We start from the raw sequence: 18,626 nt of genomic DNA, 5'->3' as shown, positions 1-18,626 counted from the left end.
TATGGCTTTAAACTAGCCGATGGTGGATAACATTTAGCCTTTCTTATGGTGTGCCTAAACACCTCACTCGAACCCGTTAATAAAACTATTCATATCCATAGAGCTGTTGTTGTGTAAGTATAAGTGAGAACTGTTGACGGGTACATTCCATTACCAGGTTATATATCAAAGAACTTTTAGTTATCAACATTCATGTAACACTATCATGGGAAATTCAATCAGTGCAATATGGTCAGTTTGTCATTTCCTGTCACAATTAAACATGTGTAAAGAATTTCTAAAAGAATTGTCGGTGCCTGAACAGTCTGAAACACACGGAATACATATTTTATCAGTTTTCATCTGGCGGCACTAATCTAGAAAAGGGATCAGAGGAATTTCAAACCATTCATATTGTGCTTATACATTTCTTATAAACATAATCAAGATGGTTTAAATCTTCTTCTTGCCCTTTTTCTCTTCAAGGACTTCTGCCTCAGCCTCCAGGTCCCGTATACCGTGGGAGCCCAGACTAGCATTGGCTCGCTAGTGATTTCCTTCGGCGGCCCAAGACAGTCAGCCCGCCCGATCTTAATAAACGCTCCGGGGAGTTGTAGCCCGTCATAAGAGCCGGTTACGTCCGGCTAGAACTCCCCCGCTGCGCTTATTACGGTATCGGCGGGCTTGGAAATTTTGGCCGCCGAAGGAATTGGCTAGAAGGAACCGGCTAATGATAATGTCATATTTCCAATCCGGGACCCGGCCGGGCAGTCTAGATCTTGAGGAACGAAAAGTATGAAATAAAAGACAGCAAAAACATGAAAGTACCAAAGATCATTATCACATAGCCAGATGGCGTCGACCAATCAGATGCCTCCATTCCCTATCGGTTGTGACGCCATAATGCCATTAAAGACCCACAAGTGGTGTTAAATGAATCTCAAGTGGTGTTAAATCATTTCGACCAATTGGAAGCAGGTGTTAAATGACATTAATCAATCAGAAGGACACACGTATAGGAGGAATGATGATCATTCCTCCCTTCTGGCTGGTGTCCTACAGAGTAGAGTAGATTTCGAAAAGATTTGTATGCCAAGATTGCAATGTTATGAAAGATTTTCTGTGCAAATTTTAGTTTCAACATGAAATCTGTTATTCTCTGCACAGAGATGACAGATGTAATCTTTCTAATGCATTTCTCAAAAATTGTATTTACATGTATATAGTAGTAAGGGATCAATGCGTCATACAGGTATATTTTAGTCTTATATGGGTCAGTTTTGATAGGCTATATGATAATAATGGTAATGACCAGCCTATTCCGGATCCTCGGTGTAGATGGTGTCATAACGCCTGGCCATGTGCTATAACCACCGAATAAAACCGGTTTTATGAGGGGGTTATAGCACATGGCCAGGCGTTATGACACCATATACACCTCGGGGCGGGTCATTAACCGTTAATTCAACAGCATAGCTTTTTGCACATCTTTTGATATGCGCTTTACTTTTTCGTTTCCCGCTAACAGCCCGGCCGGGACCCGGTTAGGACATGTGACCATATATACATATATAGCATAAAAGAACCGGCTAAAAGGCCCAATAAACAGTCTGGTTCCCAGGGTAGGACCGGTACTTCAGGCAGCAGGTTTCCTTCTACTTCTTCCCCTTTGGTTTGCACTGTTTGGAGCAGGAACCAGTCGAGCCTTCTTTCCTCCTAATGCATTTATCCCTGCACACTTTCCAGCTTAAGCTTCGATTCTCCATCCCCACCTCCTGCAGTTCTTTTACGACAAGAGAAGAAATACAGGGACATAAGAAACCATCAAATACTGTAGAATTGATCTTTTTAGAAATATCCGATCCTATAAGGGCCCTGTCACACTTGTGCGTATATCCAAGTGCACATGCGTTCTGCTGTAACATTTTGCGGGAAGGAAGTTGTTTTCTACTTTGACCAACCGTTGAGCAGTCTAGTTATCAAACCAAAAAAATAACTAATTCGGCTGTAAACTTAACCTAAACCAAAAACATGTTAATTCGCAACTCATGTGGGGTTATATATATACGCACAAGTGTGACAGGGGCTTTACTATCGTAGCGTGGAACTCGATGCCGCTAAGTAGACTAGATAGCTTTAAAGAACGCTTGCAGAGCTGCTGGTACGCCGCGTACCTGCGAATGCATCTGTACCTTCTGTACAAAACCGTTTTTGTTAAGGCGATTTACCGGTTATGCGAAACTAAGGAACAAAGGGAAAACAAAAAAGTACCTCCTATCTGGTCCACCATGTCCTCTAACTCGGTCAGCAGAGCTTGCAGGTCCTCCTCATCCTCGGCTGGGATGGCCGCGGCGAGCACCAGCAGACAGCCCAGGAAAAACACGCACACGGACAGCTTCATCTTTCAACGGTCTGGGGAAAGATCATCAAACAAATTTCAATGTTACAAACGAAACTAAGAGGCCCAATCGAAATTCTCGGGCGAAAAATTGCATGCTACCAGTACCTCGTGCAACATATCGCGATCGGTTCCTTTAGCCTGTTCCTTCTAGCCAATTCATTCGGCGGCCGAAAGCTCCAAGCCCGCCGATACTGTAATAAGCGCACCGGGGGAGTTCTAGCCGGTGGTGACCGGCCCTTATCAACAAAAGTAAAAGGGGCGCGGTCCACTCTCACAAGCTACAACTCCCCGGAGCGTTGATTAAGATCGGGCGGGCTGACTGTTCTTGCGCCACCGAAGGAACTCTCTAGCGACCCGGTGCTTGTGTGGGCTCCCAGGGTATCGTGCGACTTGACACCGCGCTAAACGAATTTCATCGATAAAAAACGAATCTTTTTACGCTTTGCGTGATTTGCTGTCATTTTTAGTCATCAGGACATGTAGCTGCCTGTTGTAACTTAAACCCAGTGTGCAGCTCATGCGCAAGTGAACGCCGCGGATTCGATCGAGTTTTTTTGCCATTTTTGAAGCAACATTTGTGATATTTCCCATTTTCAAACATCAACAAAATAGGGCTTCCCAACTTCACACGTCTTTGAAAGTTTTAGTGGTTATTGTTAAGATCTTGGTAAGAGCTATGAACAGCAGATAGATGAATTGTCTACGATGATTATTTCCTACGAAATGTGTCTTCAAAAATGCTTCCCGGGACCCTTCACTATGGCCTCCCTAATATTGGCGGCCAATTGTTGCGACGGCGAAAATGTTTGGCGGCGAAACGTCAAGGAGCCCCATATTAGGTCGGTACATGCACCGGACATTCTCTATATAAAAACAACCAAACCAACAAACAGATTCCAGTTGTAAACCTGGCACAAATAGTCCTGACACAGTCTTCACCAGGCCTTCCTTCGGGGGTAGTAAGGGATGTAAAATTCGCAGCTAGGAGAGTCAGTCCACGGTCAAGGTTAACTACGTCTGGGATACAAGCGGTGGAGAACGTCCAGCGCAGGGCCGCCCGTGTGACCTTTAATGACTTCCGGCGGAGTAGCAGCGTGACAAAAATGCTCAACGACCTGCCGTGGCCCCTTCTCTCTGAAAGGAGGGGGAATGCCCCCCTCACCTTCTTCTGCAAACCAAGGCATAATGTCCTTGTACAAACTAGTTAACAACCATAGACACCGACAGTTTATTGGAACCAGCTCAGGGGCGCAACCCGGGGAAGCCACCATCTCAAGTTTCACACTTAATCTACGCAAGAACCGATACATACAAACACTCATTCTTTCCCCGTACTATTCCCTAGTGGAATACCCTGCCTGGCACGGTTGTAACGGCTCCCACCGTTGAGTCGTTTCGCGCCAGGCTGGAGGCCTGCCCGCCTAATAGCCCAGGACCTTCCCATCGCTGATGTGCACTGAAGAATATCTACGGATTTGTCAAGTTCTGTGACGCACTACTTTATACCCGAACTTTATACCAAGGGGGGCCGCGAAGAAATACTGACTGTTATGGTATCTGTTTAAGTAAGTGTCGTGCCCAGCGTCACCTGAACGTACTGCGCCTGCGCGAAATGCTTCTCAGAGTAATGTGCACAGGGCTTCAGCAAAACGTACCATTTAAGGTCGTGTTCGCACATTTTAGGATAATGTCCCATCTATAGTTTGGCAAATGTTGTGTAGAAAAATATACTTTATGCAACGGGAAAAATTATGATGCAACGTCTACCAAACATCCAACAGAAACCTGGGTTTTCTGTTGTTTTCTGTAGGATGTTTGGTAAACGTTGCATCGTAATTTTTTCCGTTTCATAAAATATATTTTTCGACACAACATTTGTAAATTATAGACATTTTTCTGAAGCCTTATCGCGCAGGTGCAGTACGTTTCGGTGACGTACCAGTGTCGTGCCCAGTTGTCTTACACCATACCCTGGGTACGAGAACCAGATCCAACATGGCGGCGCCCAGACAGTAAACAAAGCGAGAGTTGTGGATTTAACCGTTATTACCCGCTCACCGTACGTCAAATGCAGTCTACTTTCACAGAAACCATGCCGGAAGAGGCGAGGAATCGAGGCACCTGCCAAGACATGTGCCCGGAGCTAGAACGAGCTGCGTAAGTATGATAAAACTACACGATGGGGGAGGGGGGCTCGCACTTCCGCGTTTGAAAAAATAAATTTATCCCCAAGACAATTTGTAGACAATATGGTATAAAGGGAATGTATGCTTTTCGTGCGAAACTATCATTTGTTTTGTCTTTTAGAGATGTTGCGATTTCTTCATAACCTCTGTCCAATAATAATAGTAACTTTATAAACAGTGACTAGTGTCCGACATATAAATTTAGTTGTCAACGACAAAATGGTTTGTTATGATCTTTTCGCTGCACGAATCCCTCGTTGACACTAACAGTGTGGTTTTACTGTGTTTTGTTGTCTCTTTACAGACGTCAGAGGCAAAAACGTCTGCACAGGTTTGAAATACTGGAGGGAACAGAACACAACAGACTGTGAGTAGATGAAATACGTAGCAAAACACTTGACCTATATTACAGTAATAAGCCCATTCACGGTTGCCCCTATACGCATGTGCTGAGTGTCAAAGGTGAAGGCCTTTGGCTCGTAAACAGTTCTTATTGTCTAGATTTGCATAACAATGTCGAGACAGGTTTTGTTTACGTCTCAGGGGCCTTTACCTTTACCTTTGACACTGGACATGCGTAGTGGCAACCGTGAATGGGCTTATTGACAGTACAATGTTTTGGTCCCTCTGTATGGGAGAGCTTCACCAGGTGTTAGAAAAACTTTTCTGCATGTAAAAGAACCCAACAAACTTATGGAGAAGAATTAAATGGGCTTGTTTGAAAACAAAAGCCATAATGAAGCAAGTCTACAGTACGAAAGCCACGCCTTCCGCACTGGTATTCCAGTGCTGAATCAACGGGCGAATCGGCCTCAGCACTGGTTTTCCAGTGCTGAGGGAAGTTCAGCACTCGTTTTCCAGTGCTGAAGAAAGTCCAGCACTCGTTTTCAAGTGCTGAATGGCTGTGTTCCAGTGCTGAAACATGTTTGAGCACTCGTTTTCCAGTGCTGAGTGGAGTTCAGCACTCGGTTACCAGTGCTAAAAGCGTGACGAAGCGGCGGTGGGTCATGTCATGGGTCATTCAGCACTGGTTACCCAGTGCTAAAACCACCGTCAGCACTGGAAACGAGTGCTGATGTACAAAAGCCACGTCTTCAGCACTGGATTTACCAGTGCTCGGGGACAAGTCAGCACTGGAAAACGAGTGCTGAAAAAAACTCAGCACTGGAAAACGAGTGCTGAAAAGAACTAAGCACTGGAAAACAGGTGCTAAAGTGTTTTCACCACTGGAACTTTTTTCCAACCAGTGCAGAGGGCGGTGTCAGGTGTAAAGAATGCAGCAGGATCACTTACTTTCTTTACTTTAATTTTGTGATTCATTGAAAATAATCAATGACCACGTTTATGAATGTTAGACATCCAGGTTATAATATACGCCAAAAATAATTACTCAAGCAATTGCAACCGGATAAGATTTTGAAAGTGATTTGGGTGGCCCTGAAAATTCTGTTTAAGCTTATTTTGTCGCCGTCATTAGGGTGTTTCTGTGCACATGAATCGTGCCAAATAAAGTGTTTTGAAGATACTGGTAGTATTGGCTCGTTTGTTCAGTACCTCAACATTTTGAAATTCAACAAGGAAATAAAATTTATTACTTCCCGTAGGCAAATGAGCTCCCGGGTGTCTGTACAATGTAACTTGTCCTCAAACAGTGGCATCTTCTAGGACGATACAGTGGTCATGAAGGTCTTAAAAATCGGTCACGTCGAGTTATAGTCCGAGCAGCGTTAGAGGACTTTAGCACGGTAATATCGAAATTCTAATCTGTTATAGATATGCTCTATGGATAAATTTCAGTGAAAATGTACCACGTTTTTAAAAGCGCAAGTAACTCACCGCCGTAACGTATCTCAGCACTCCGTTTGCAGTGCGTTCAGTTAATGTCAACACTCGGTTTCCAGTGCTCACGTCGAGTTTTCCAGTGCTGAACTCCACTCAGCACTGGCTTTCCAGTGATGAACTCCACTCAGCACTGGTTTTCCAGTGCTAAAAAAAGTTCAGCACTGGTTTTCCAGTGCTGAAGCCACTTTCAGCACTGGAACCGAGTGCTGAAAAAGGAGAGCGTGGCTTTCGTAGTTTTGCCATAGTGAAGCTGTACAAGCCCACTCATGATCAGAGATTTGAGTACTAGTAGTAGTACGCATGTGCACTTGCCAAAGCCCCTGGCTTGTAAACAGTTCTCCCTCGACATTGTCTCGATTTGCATAACAATGTCCAGATGGGTTTTGTTTACGTATCAAGGGCCTTCACCTTTGACACTGCACATGCGTACTCGAGTCTCCAAGTGGGCTTATAAGCATTCCTATGTATAACTACAAAGACTCATGCTAGCTATATTTTGTACTTAGAAAGCGATATCATGTTGTGTACATACTTCAATTCAGTCAAGCACGACTGCTGTACATTGATGAATGTTAGACATCCAGGTAATAAGATACGCCAAAAATAGTTACTCATCAAGCAATTACATGTACTGGATAAAAATTTTGAAACAGTCAGACGTTTCAGACAACATCCGCTATCTTTCGTCAGTGACTGATGTTGCTATTTTTGGCGTACCCACGACTGCTATACCTTGGTTGAAGATAAATGTAGTTTTTTCCCCTTCTGCGTTTTGTACATCAGGTGTCTCATAACTTTGCATGCAGCAGTTGTAATTCATTCGTTCTGTCTATCCTTCCCCCAGACCCTCAGCTGATGCAGCCAGGTGCGTGAAGGAGTATTCCCGTCCTGCGGCTGGGAAGGACATCATCCCACCTGCTGAACTCAGGCCTCCGCAGGTGCTGATGGACACTGTGGACTACCTGGTTAACAGGTGAGTTACCTGTCAGAGTCAGGACAGGTTTATATGTACATGTAGCTTAAAGGCATCCAGAGCATTTTATGAGGCTTGAAGCAGCACACAGTTTTTCTCCGCGACCCCCCAGAGTCTATGATGTAGTGGTAAAAAAAAGAGTGTGCCCTAAACCTTGAACCATGTGTAAAAACATTAACGTGAAAGTTAGCGAGGCACAAACTTGACTGTATGGTAGTGTAATAAGTGGGTTTTTAGATCGTACTAATGAGATTGTGAAATTTGCCCATTTGGCGTGTAAATGCATGTCGTGGCCTTTGCAGCTTCCTGTCAGGGTGAGTCGGCTGCAGTTCCGTATGACCCCGAATGACCCCATATCAAAGTAGCCGTCAAAATGTTAAAAAAACACCACTCTTTTCGATTTTCAATCATTTTGTAGATTGTACCCTCACCTTCAACATATTTCATTTTATTGTTTGTCGTGATTTTGTATTGCACCCTACATCCACATCAATGTCGGTCACTTTGTGGTCCTATACTATAGAAATCCCCATAGGCTGGAAACTGTGATCTGCTACATGTACATTTGTACCTCAAGGCTCCTTGAAGTTATATAAAGAACTCTTGAGTATTGAACAACACCAGTAAGTCATAGCTCTATTTTTACAATCTGTAGAATCCTGCCAAGGGATGACGTTCATTTTGCTGAGGTGTACAACTTCGTCTCGGACCGTCTACGCGCAGTACGGCAAGACATGGTTGTCCAGAGGGTCAAAGGTCACACCTGTGTTACTATCCTGGAGAAGGCAGTACGATTCCATGTGTATGCAGCATACAGGTCAGCAAAAACACCCCCTTTGTACAAATGGTTTAGTCTTATGACTCTTATATTGAGCATTGGGGTTGTACCACCAAGTCTGTTGGGAAGGGGTAGAATTCTTTAAAAAAGAACTGAGAATGTTACACAATTCAAAAGTTACTCCTGGCCAACAATTGACAAGATTTTGTAAACGGAGAAACTTATGAACTGGTAGGTGTACCAACTACAGTAGAATCTGCTTATTTGCATAACTACTTCGTCAGTGTATTTTATATGCTTTTAACAGTAATGCAAATAGCTGGAATCTACAGTACTAAGTACATGTACCTATTACAAGCTCAGACAAGAACAAGAAATAGTCATGCCTTCAAGTACAAAAGTTATCAACCTAGGATTGATGTATTAAAAAATTTGTACTTTCCTGGAACTATCGTAAAGTGGAACTCATTGCCATCAAGTTGAAAAGGAGAATCCTCACTAGATAGCTATTAAAGGCATCCAGAGCATTTTATGAGGTTAGAAACTTGAATTCCAAATTTCTAGTCATTCCTATACAGAGTAAGTTTCAATAACACTATACCATTACATATCGACATTACAGCAGCAAAGATACGATGCCTTTGTGTGGTGAGAACTGATAGAAAATCCAAGCCCTAATAGACTGAACCTGACTGTCCATCATAATTAGCGGTTCGACCAATGAAAGAGTGACTGCATGTCTGTCAAATGTTTGCATTTTTATGTTTTGATTTTGCATTTCTACGTTTTGATGGTATCGGTCTCTTTACACTAGGCGTGTGAAACTAAAAGATCATCATGTAGCTTATTTTTGTGCGGCTTTTGAGCACTTTTGATATGAAATTCATACACAAATGTGGTATAACAGTGGCACTAAATGTCAATTTCATAAAGATTTCAGCAACTAAAATATTCCCAGTTTTCATGCCTGGGTGCCTTTAAGAACTCTTGCAGTCAGATGTGCAAAGGTCAGATGTGACAGGGTGCTCAGTGTAATATGACCAGCTGCTGCCATGCTGCGTGCCTGCAAAGCTGGTGTGTTACGTCGAACAGACATATACAGATAGATACAGATGTCTCAGATAGTATCCACTATTATTTGTCAGTGACTGAAAGTGGAATCATTCAAACCTATCTATATTTGAGTATGTTAATGTATTCATGTATTTTGTATGTTATTACAGGGCTCGAAATTCATTTTTTGAAATAGGTGCACTGGTACGCCCAATCAAAAAAATTAGGTGCACAGCTCCAATTTTGGGTGCATCACATAGAATAAAGTTGAATGTCAGCAAAACATAATTACAAAGTTTAATGCTAATGCCTCTTTGAAGAACTTCAATCTGTAATTCTATAGCTAACCTTAAGATTTCAACGAAGTGATACATCAAATAAAGTACAACAAAAGGTTATATTGATATTTCTTATACTTACATTTCAAGAGTATTCTATATACTTATTGTACAATAGTGCCTTAACCCTATAGCCTACAACAATATCTACTAGGTGCACTGATGCACCCACAGTCAAAAATAAGGTGCACAGCTCCAATTTTGGGTGCACACAGGTGCACATGCACCCACTATTTCGAGCTCTGTATTACCTGGATGTTTAACATTCAGTGAGGTATGTAAGGTTTTACTGACTTTAACCTTTAGCACACTAACGTACATGTAGCCATTTGGCACCCAATTCCTTCTGGGTTACAGACTGAGTTAGACGGCAGGGAGAAGGTTAACATAATTGTACTCAAAAACTTACCTGTTTTTTTTTTCCTGTACAGATTATGTGAGTCCAGCGTTCAGCAGTTTGATCCCCACCTGAACAACCAACAGTTGGAGAACTGTTTAACATGGCTGCTGAGGGAGTATAAGGATGACAGTACAGGGTCTGCCCAGGGTAACAGGGCCTGTATGGAGGCTCTGTACCTCATGCACTGTCTGAGTAAGTCTGGAACTCGTTGTGTGTAGCCTTTGTTACCTCCAGGAAGGATGGGGGTATTGTTTTTGATTTTGTACAAAGTCATGTATGTGTCGTTGAAGAGGTTCATCAGTCACGTATTAACACAGTTATAAGAATATTCTTCGAACAGTGACTTGATAAAAGGTAGCGAAATACTTACCTCCAAATTTTCGACGTCTAGTCTGTAATGTTCACGGAGTGACCTAGTCTCGCGAGAACACGAGACTAGGCCGAGACTTGTGAAGATCGTCCTGCCTCCCCCGCCTCCTTGCGGAGTAGGGGTAAGTAGGACTTGGGCAGCTCCCAACCTCCGGCTGGGATGAATCGTACCGGAGGTTGGAAGCTGCCCAAGTCCTACTTACCCCTACTCCACAAGGAGGCGGGGGAGGCAGGACGATCTTCACAAGTCTCGGCCTAGATTAGACGTCGAAAATTTGGAGGTTAGTATCTCGCTACCATTTATGAAATCACTGTTCGAAGAATATTCTTATAACTCATGTATGTGTGTTTGCACTTATAACTCAAGATCCTTTTTATGAAGACAGTAATACTATTGAGGTCCCAAAGAAAGAGGATTTTGGACCCCCTAGCAGTATTTTCAGGCACTGCAGTATCACAGGCTAACACCCCCTTCCTAAAAGTAGTGTGTTATAGTCCATATACAAGTGGTCTGCCCGGTGAGGTCAATGACCCCAATTTGTTACAGCAGGGTGGCTTGGGATTTGTTATAGCACTGAAAAATTCACAAAACTTTAGATATTTCTCGGAGGTATGAGATCTTTGATTTATTTTCATTTTTAATACATGTAGCTGAGCCCATGTTTCAAAGGTTAAAAGTACTTTTGACTTCAGTTCAGTTTTTTTTTATAGATTTAGAAAAACAATATTGAGAAACAATCAAAACTGCCCAAGAAGACCACTCAAAGGACTGATAAAATCTGGTCTATGTGGACAGGTTGTCACTAGAGGCAGAGGATTCTTTATGCTTATGTCAATGGGGACAAATATCTAAACGACCACCAAAAAGTGGCAACTTTAGCAGATGCTCCTTAGTCCACACCAGTTTAATTTCTTGGTTAACAGATTTAAAAAAAATGCTAGATTGGAAAATCAACATGAAAACAGAATCTCAGAGGAAAGTTTGTACTTTGGTGCACACAGTTTCAGGGAGCGAACAGGGTCAGGTGTAAGTTTTCACCCCAGCCTTCTGTTTCAATGATGTCCTTTTTTAAAAGAAATTAGATTGGTGTGGCCTTATGTAGAGGTGGCCACTTGTACAGGTCTGACTGTACATACTTATTTCATTGCTAGACATTTTGTTGATCAAAAATGTGCTGCAGTTTGCAACAGCTGGCATTCAACAAATACTTTGCTTTCCAAGGATTGTCCTTATTGTAAATGAATATAGATTTTGCATATTTTCATTGATTTTCTTTTCTTGTTATTTCAATCCAGGGTCCCATGATGCCCTTCAACATGGACTGTCCTTACCAAAAGCTATAAGGTAAGTTTTTTGCATCAGTAGTCCTGAGTTTGAGTCCCAATTTAGGCAGCCATCTTTAGTTTTGAGTAAGATTTAGTTGTAGAATAAGAATCCTTTATTCAATGAAAGGGTTGTCATTTGATGACAAAAAATTAGTTCTGAAAGTTTTTTCTCTTCTGAAAAATAACTTGTTAACTGCCAAAGCAACTTATTATAAGTTGAAACTGCAATTTCCCACAAAAAATGGACATGACCATATTTTCCACGGTCCAACTCAAATCTTTGTCAAGGAATGAGCAATCCACCGCTTCTGTGATGTCACATTATGCAGAATAAAATGATTATGTGGCTTAGTTAGCTGTGGATCATGCCTGAGTTGCAGAAAGTTTATTGTGCCCCCGTCTCTATTAAGGGATGGTTGTCAGGTTCAGCTTCTTTCTAGATCTCTGGCGATAAAGTTTGGTTCTGTGTGCAAAATTCTTACTTTGTCTAATGAGACAAAAAGGCTCTATGATGTAAGTTTTGTGTTGGAAATTACAACGGTTACCTTACCTTAGGCTAACCTTGCTTCAGAATCAGTTCTACTTAGGTCTGTGTAATCCAACCACACCTTTTGAAAAAGAGTAGGGGCATGCCCCGGTGTGCGATGGTCCAAATCCTTCTGTCCGGAGTTGGTGGTTCACTACAAATCACCCGGATGGAGCCCTGGCGAACCTCCGTCTCGTATCAGCCATACGGTGATTTACATCATTCACCCGGACGGGAGAACTGGCGCATCACCATCTGGTATGACAGCCAATGAAAGGATATATGTCACCCATAAATAGGGCGGTATAATCCCGTTGTAGTGACAGCACGTCGACTGATGATGATGATGATGGTAATCCAAACTCTGCTGTCCAAGGCTTTTATGGTCTCTCCCGCCAGATGTTGGGGTAGTTCCTATAGCGTGATTCAATCAGGCTAAATTTATACTAACACCGACAAATTTTCAAGCTAACTTATTAACTTGGCAATATTATACTTAACTTTTTCCCCATGTAGGCAGTGTCAGGTGGTGCAGGTGGCCCTGCAGCTGCACCTGGCCCAGCTGCGAGGAGACTTTGTGCAGGTGTTCCGGCTGGTCCGACAGCTGCCCTACGTCCACAGCTGTGCAGTACACAGACACCTGGCAGCTGAACGCAGGTACTTTAAATCCTGAAACTTTTGCATTAGTTTTGCATTAGACCTCTTCACCACAAATTCTTGTCACCCCAAAGTATTTTTCCAAAGGATTGTACTACAGTCCTACAGAATTGTTTCAACTACAAATTTCAAGCACTGTGAAAACCTTTTTTTCTTCTACGGCAAAAAAGTAAGTGATAAGAGTACGACATTCCATATCAGCTATAAGATAAGCTTTATCAACCCCTGATTTTCCAAACATTCTTTAGGTACATGTATATTGTATGTGTCAAGGGCAATATTGGGCCCCTTTAGTTGTAGGGCTGTCTCCAGCACCCGTCCTTCCGTCCCAGGACGGAAATTTGCTTGTTGGGAAGGAAGAAAATTCAACCCTGTCCGTCCAAAAAATATCAATTTCATGACCTAAAACTGATGAAAAAGTATTTTTGTAAGCTTAGAATGACAGATTCAACATTGAAAATCAAAAACACGGGTCCCAAAGAATGAGCGGGATGGAAAAAAAAATTAAAGCTGGAGACAGCCCTGTTGGGCCCCCTGTTGTGTGACCTTGATACTGCAGCAAAACTCCTGGTTTTGGACTCTTTTGTCCTAGACGTGCTGTGGTCTTAATTTGATGTAAGAAAAAATTGATGTGGTGTAGGTTTGGGTCCCCTAGTTTATAGAATTGATTGTAAGTCTCACACATCATCTTGTATTTTCCCAGCCATGCTCTTCTGGTGCTGAACTCAGCTTACAGCAGTAAAGCCTGTAAATTTCCCCTAAGGTAAGACAAGGTTGTTCTTAAAGTTATTTTTAAAAGGTGATTATAAAAATGCACCAACGTTCAAGACTTGCAATATCACATCATTGACAGTTATAGATTCTTCCTCTTTATTATGTGCTAAACCAATTGGTTGACGGCTCCAAGCACAGAATTGTTCGATGAAGACATAGTTTACTGTTCAGATGGTGTCTAATGAAGTGTTGCCTTTTTATTTCCAGTCATCTTCAGTGCCTGCTGGGCTTTGATGATGAGGAAGAGACTGCTGAGTTCTGCAGGCAGCATGGTTTAAATGCTGTGGACGGCTATGTGGCCTTCAGGAAAGCTGACTTCTCTTTTCCAGAAAAGGTAAAAATTTTCTTTTCATTTCATCTGCTGTTTGTGTGAAGTACAAATTAAAATAATCATTATTTGTACACAACTATAGCTTTCATGGTTCACTCACTCGCTCACTCACTCACTCACTCACTCACTCACTCACTCACTCACTCACTCATTCACTTAATCACTCACTCACTCACACTCACTGTCCGTCTTCTGTTAGAGTTAGGGTTACTAGCCTGGAATCCATCCTATTTTAGCTCCAGTTTGCTCCTTTGATCAATTCTGCAAAGAATGGTCTGAGCAGAAGCGATCAGGGAAGTAAACTATAGCTAAAAATTAGTAAAATAGGATGGAAATCTGATGGATGCCAGGCTGTACATGCATGTTGCTACTAAGTAATGTTAATTCTTAATGTCCATAGTTGAATTCACCACACTCAACGATACACGTATCATAGGCTGCAAATATCACAATCTAAGATTAACTGTCCCAGTATTAAGTTCTCTGTTCTTATATTCTTTTTGCAGGTGAAACCAAAGTTTTCCCAGTGTCTTGTGGATGACAAGCTCCAGGAGTGCACACTGCCTGACGTCATCCATGGGAGGGCTGACACACTCTGCAACAGCAACTCTTTACACCAACCACCAACAACAGACAGACACCTGGATTCTCACCCACACCTCGCCGAACAAGCTCAAATTGAACCCCTAACTGGAGCCGTACAAGCTCTTTCCCTTACATCTGAAGCAACGTCAGCTGTGGACAGTAACGTTAACACACCGCAGAACTCAGGACAAATTAGAGAAGAGCAGATTTTAAAGGAAAACAAACTTCAGACTGTGGCCATGGAGAAATGTAGAAATCAGAGTGATACATTGTCAACTGCTTGTGATTCAAGACGTTCTACTGTGCCTTCTAGAGAGGATGTTAGGGAGAGTGTAGAGCGTCCCTGGAGTAGAGGGAGGGGGAGAGGGGGTGTGTGGAAAGGGGGGTGGTGGAGAGGGAGGGGTAGAGGGAGGGGTAGAGGAGGGGACTGGGGGGTGTAGGCATACACTGCCTGGGGTTTTTAAAGTGCAACTGTAATGGCAGGTACTTCAGCATCTGTGAATAGTTTCATCAGGTTCGTAAGTCACTGAATAAAAACATTCTTTGTTAACAACCAAGTGATTTATTGAACCGCCGTTTTGGTGACCATCTGTCACCTTCCTCATGGCAATACTGACTGGTTCACATTGCACTGCAGCACAGGTGTTGCTGCATTGTGGATGTCGTTTCCTGTAATAGTGTGTACCATGTAGATACTTTGCGTTTCAGGACGCATCTATAAGCAGTGCTGCAGTGCAAAGTGAACCAGTCAAATGATCACCGAAACGTCGGTTAAATGAATCTCTTGGTTGTCTACAAAGTCTCTTTTCAGTTACTTCAGCAATTTGCTGTATTTATTTATAAATATTGAGATTTACCACATTTGTGGAAGGACATATCAGATGACTGTCACCTTTTAAAGATGTCAACCCAGAACCGCTCAACATGGGGTGTTGTTCTTAATGCATAGCAGTCTGAAGAATACATTTTGTACTTTTAGTCATATTTTGAATACGCTTTTAAAGATTAGTCTGTAAAGATTTGTGTATTTTGTAACAATCCTAGCTTCGAGTCAAGAAAAATCAAACACAACTTTCTTAATCAGTATGGATAGTTTATTAAGTGTATTATCTTAACACTTAATTTTGTATAAAAATATTGATCATGTACATAATGAAATTATCTACAGTGTCAGTGGTCTTTGTGCTTACTTGATTTTGTCTCATATATAAATCTGTAACCTAGCTGAGAAGGCTATGTTTAAGGTACTTACAATTCAGTCAAAAGTATGTGTAAGAATATCTAACAGCTATTCAATATTAGCAGTCTAAGACTAAATACACTGTCTAACACTATTCTATTTTACATTTCCTTTGTCAACTGCTGGTAACAATGCCTTATCCTGTGAATTTCCAAGAAGACTAAAAGAAATACTGTGCAATGCATAAATGCATAAATGATATGATTATGCATAAATGCATAAATGATATGATTTAGGAAGAAAACCGAGTGGTCGCGGTGGTCTTGAGTTCGTGTTTGAAACAACAGTTGTGCTACTGTCACACAATGGAACGGCTCCTCGCGGTGGTTTCAAGTTTGCAGTAAAGACTTCACCATGAAAACCGCGAATATAAAACCACTGCAAACCTTTCTGCATTAACAGTATCGGACATCAGGTAGATACATTTGGAGAGTTTACAGCGTAAAAAAGGTCCATTTGGACACCCTCCCCTTTGAAATATCATTTCAGGATCCTGCACTTGTTTTGCCAACATTTTACGATGCTGTTTCTTTTCACTCTTTTCAAAAGCCTCCTTCAAAATACTGTAATTTGGTAGGGGTAATACAAATCTGGAAGAGAGTACAAATGTATCTATTATAAATGAAAGAGGAGCTGATATTGGTAATAATCAAAATTAGTAACTGTTGTTCTTAGAACAAATAAGTGCACCGAAAATATTGAAAGGGCTATTTCATGAAATGCATCAGATTTTTAAAAATTCTTTGTCTGAAAATCTTCTGAAATTCAGTAGAAGTACAGAGAACAGTTTTATTATTTTTTTAAATCTGTGACTGCGGGGTTGTTTGAAGCTATACGTAATTGACCTGAGTCATTGTTAAATGCAGAGATACATGCTTGAGCTATTGAACAAGGAACATCTAGCAGTAATTAAACCTCTCTTTCCCTCATTTTGCAGCTAGTGACAAACAGTACATATCTGGCTTTTCTTTTGCTTTTCCAATCAATCTATAGCTAATACAAGACATAATGTTAAGCATAATTCTTGGGCATGGAAGTCATAAAATCTTGGCTAGAATTCTAATGAAGCAATCAATTATAATACATCCTATCTACATCAAAAAGTGGTCAAAAATGTGACACTGTGTATGGTACCTTTTTTCTCTACAGGAATAATATTAATGATGTTAATAGTGATTTACTCATTACAACATAACATTGTACAATAATACTGAATGTCAGTGATTGGGGATTTTCAACCAATCGGGTAGGGGGAATATGTGCAGTAATACGGAATATCAGTGCTTTGTGAATGTTGATTGGTCAAGTTAGAGATATAGACATTGATACATGATGTGTTAAACAAGGAACAGAATTTGCGGACAATTTCATAGCATACCCAACAATAAGAGGGTCTACATATGATAATTATAATGATTAAAACCATTTAATACTTTTATGAATTACAAAAATGTGGTAATATCATATCATATTTTCAGCAACTACTCTTAACACTTCCTGAAACCTTTTTTATTTATTTTCTATTAACATTTTCTCAACTGATTGTTTACATAGCACACTATACTGAGGGAAAAAAAAATCTTCCCAGTTTAGCAGACATATTAACCATGAACTAATCCTGAACAAATGGCATTAATCTAATAAATCTTAACACCCGGATTCAGTTACACGTCTAGAACATTTCAAATGATGCATCACCTTAAACTTTGTAATGACAGCAAACACCTTCAACCATTTAATCCCACAACTTCAACGTTAAACTTTAACCATGAAATTTACAACTATTGGCTACAATACATTGATGAAGGTTGGACATCTAGGCAATAAGAACGCAAAGTAAATGTTACTCATGACAAGCAAATGAAGAATTTCGAAATGGTCAGATGTTTCATAGGTTTTTGTCAGTGACTGGTGGGCCTGACGAAAGACAGCGTAAAATTGCCATGTGGCGTAATGGCAGGATTTTCTACTCAGAACCCAGGGTCCCTGGGTTTGAATCCCCTGACGCCACCAATCTTATGCCCACCAATCTTATGCCCTTGGGAAAAAGACACTTTACACCACTTTCCCCACTCCACCCAAGTGTAAAAAAATGGGTACATTATGTGTGTGGGTCACAACACCAGCAATAACTGCCTGTGTCCCACGTGTATTACACTGCATGTTGCAATTTTAATAAAATCTAAAATGATATCTGAAACTTCTGACCGTTTCCAAAGTTTATCAAGTTGCTTGTCAGAGTAACTGTTACCTTGTGCTCTAAACTACAATGTTCTTTTAAATGAATCATCTGCAGCTGGTAGCCCTCTCATTGTTACCTGCTAACATTGAATAGGTCAGAGTTACAATCTAGAAATCTCAAGTCTGTTGCAATGTACTGTATTCGAAAATCTTATACCATCCATTGAGATAAAAGTAGCTAACCTGATATCAGTTTAACTGAGGTAACTTGGACTTGAATAATATTCCTTTGAAGAAGATGACTTACAACAATGATGACCCTAAGTCAGTTCTGTATCTAGGCATTCAAACATTAACAGTTACATACATGTAGGTTTAGAGGTTTACATGTACATGGCTACTGACTTTAATTTTTAAAGGTGACCATTGCATCAGAATATAATAGTGCCAGGACTCTACTACCCAACAGATGTCAACTGGCACTACGTTGCGCTGCTACAGCCACCTTCAAATTTGATCATAATGGCTATGTGCTCCCAAACTCATGGATACTGTTAGCATAGAATTAAACACAAAAGAGACCATATCTCTTATAGCTAATGTTTGTGATTATACATTTTTTACCCCTTCATATGTACACCCACCACCCTTGAGTTAAGTGTCCAATATTTATCATAATTGATTGAA

At 41.2% G+C, this 18,626-nt stretch overlaps 1 protein-coding gene across 1 annotated transcript; it reads left to right on the top strand.

Moving 5' to 3' along the window:
• The first annotated feature begins 4,325 nt into the window (after positions 1–4,325).
• On the top strand, positions 4,326–16,699 carry LOC136425871 (SAC3 domain-containing protein 1-like). The gene is made up of 11 exons (XM_066414802.1): positions 4,326–4,537; positions 4,871–4,933; positions 7,253–7,381; positions 8,037–8,198; positions 9,982–10,160; positions 11,616–11,664; positions 12,688–12,828; positions 13,532–13,591; positions 13,810–13,936; positions 14,440–14,663; positions 16,696–16,699. Exons 1-11 carry the CDS (start codon positions 4,449–4,451, stop codon positions 16,697–16,699), a joined length of 1,227 nt encoding a protein of 408 aa, XP_066270899.1. The 5' UTR covers positions 4,326–4,448.
• The last annotated feature ends 1,927 nt before the right edge of the window (positions 16,700–18,626 follow it).

This window comes from Branchiostoma lanceolatum, chromosome 19 (assembly GCF_035083965.1).
Source record: "Branchiostoma lanceolatum isolate klBraLanc5 chromosome 19, klBraLanc5.hap2, whole genome shotgun sequence".
In the NCBI taxonomy this organism is placed as follows: domain Eukaryota; kingdom Metazoa; phylum Chordata; class Leptocardii; order Amphioxiformes; family Branchiostomatidae; genus Branchiostoma; species Branchiostoma lanceolatum.
Note: the sequence above shows the minus strand (reverse complement) of the source record. Positions and strands in the feature narration are given on the sequence as shown.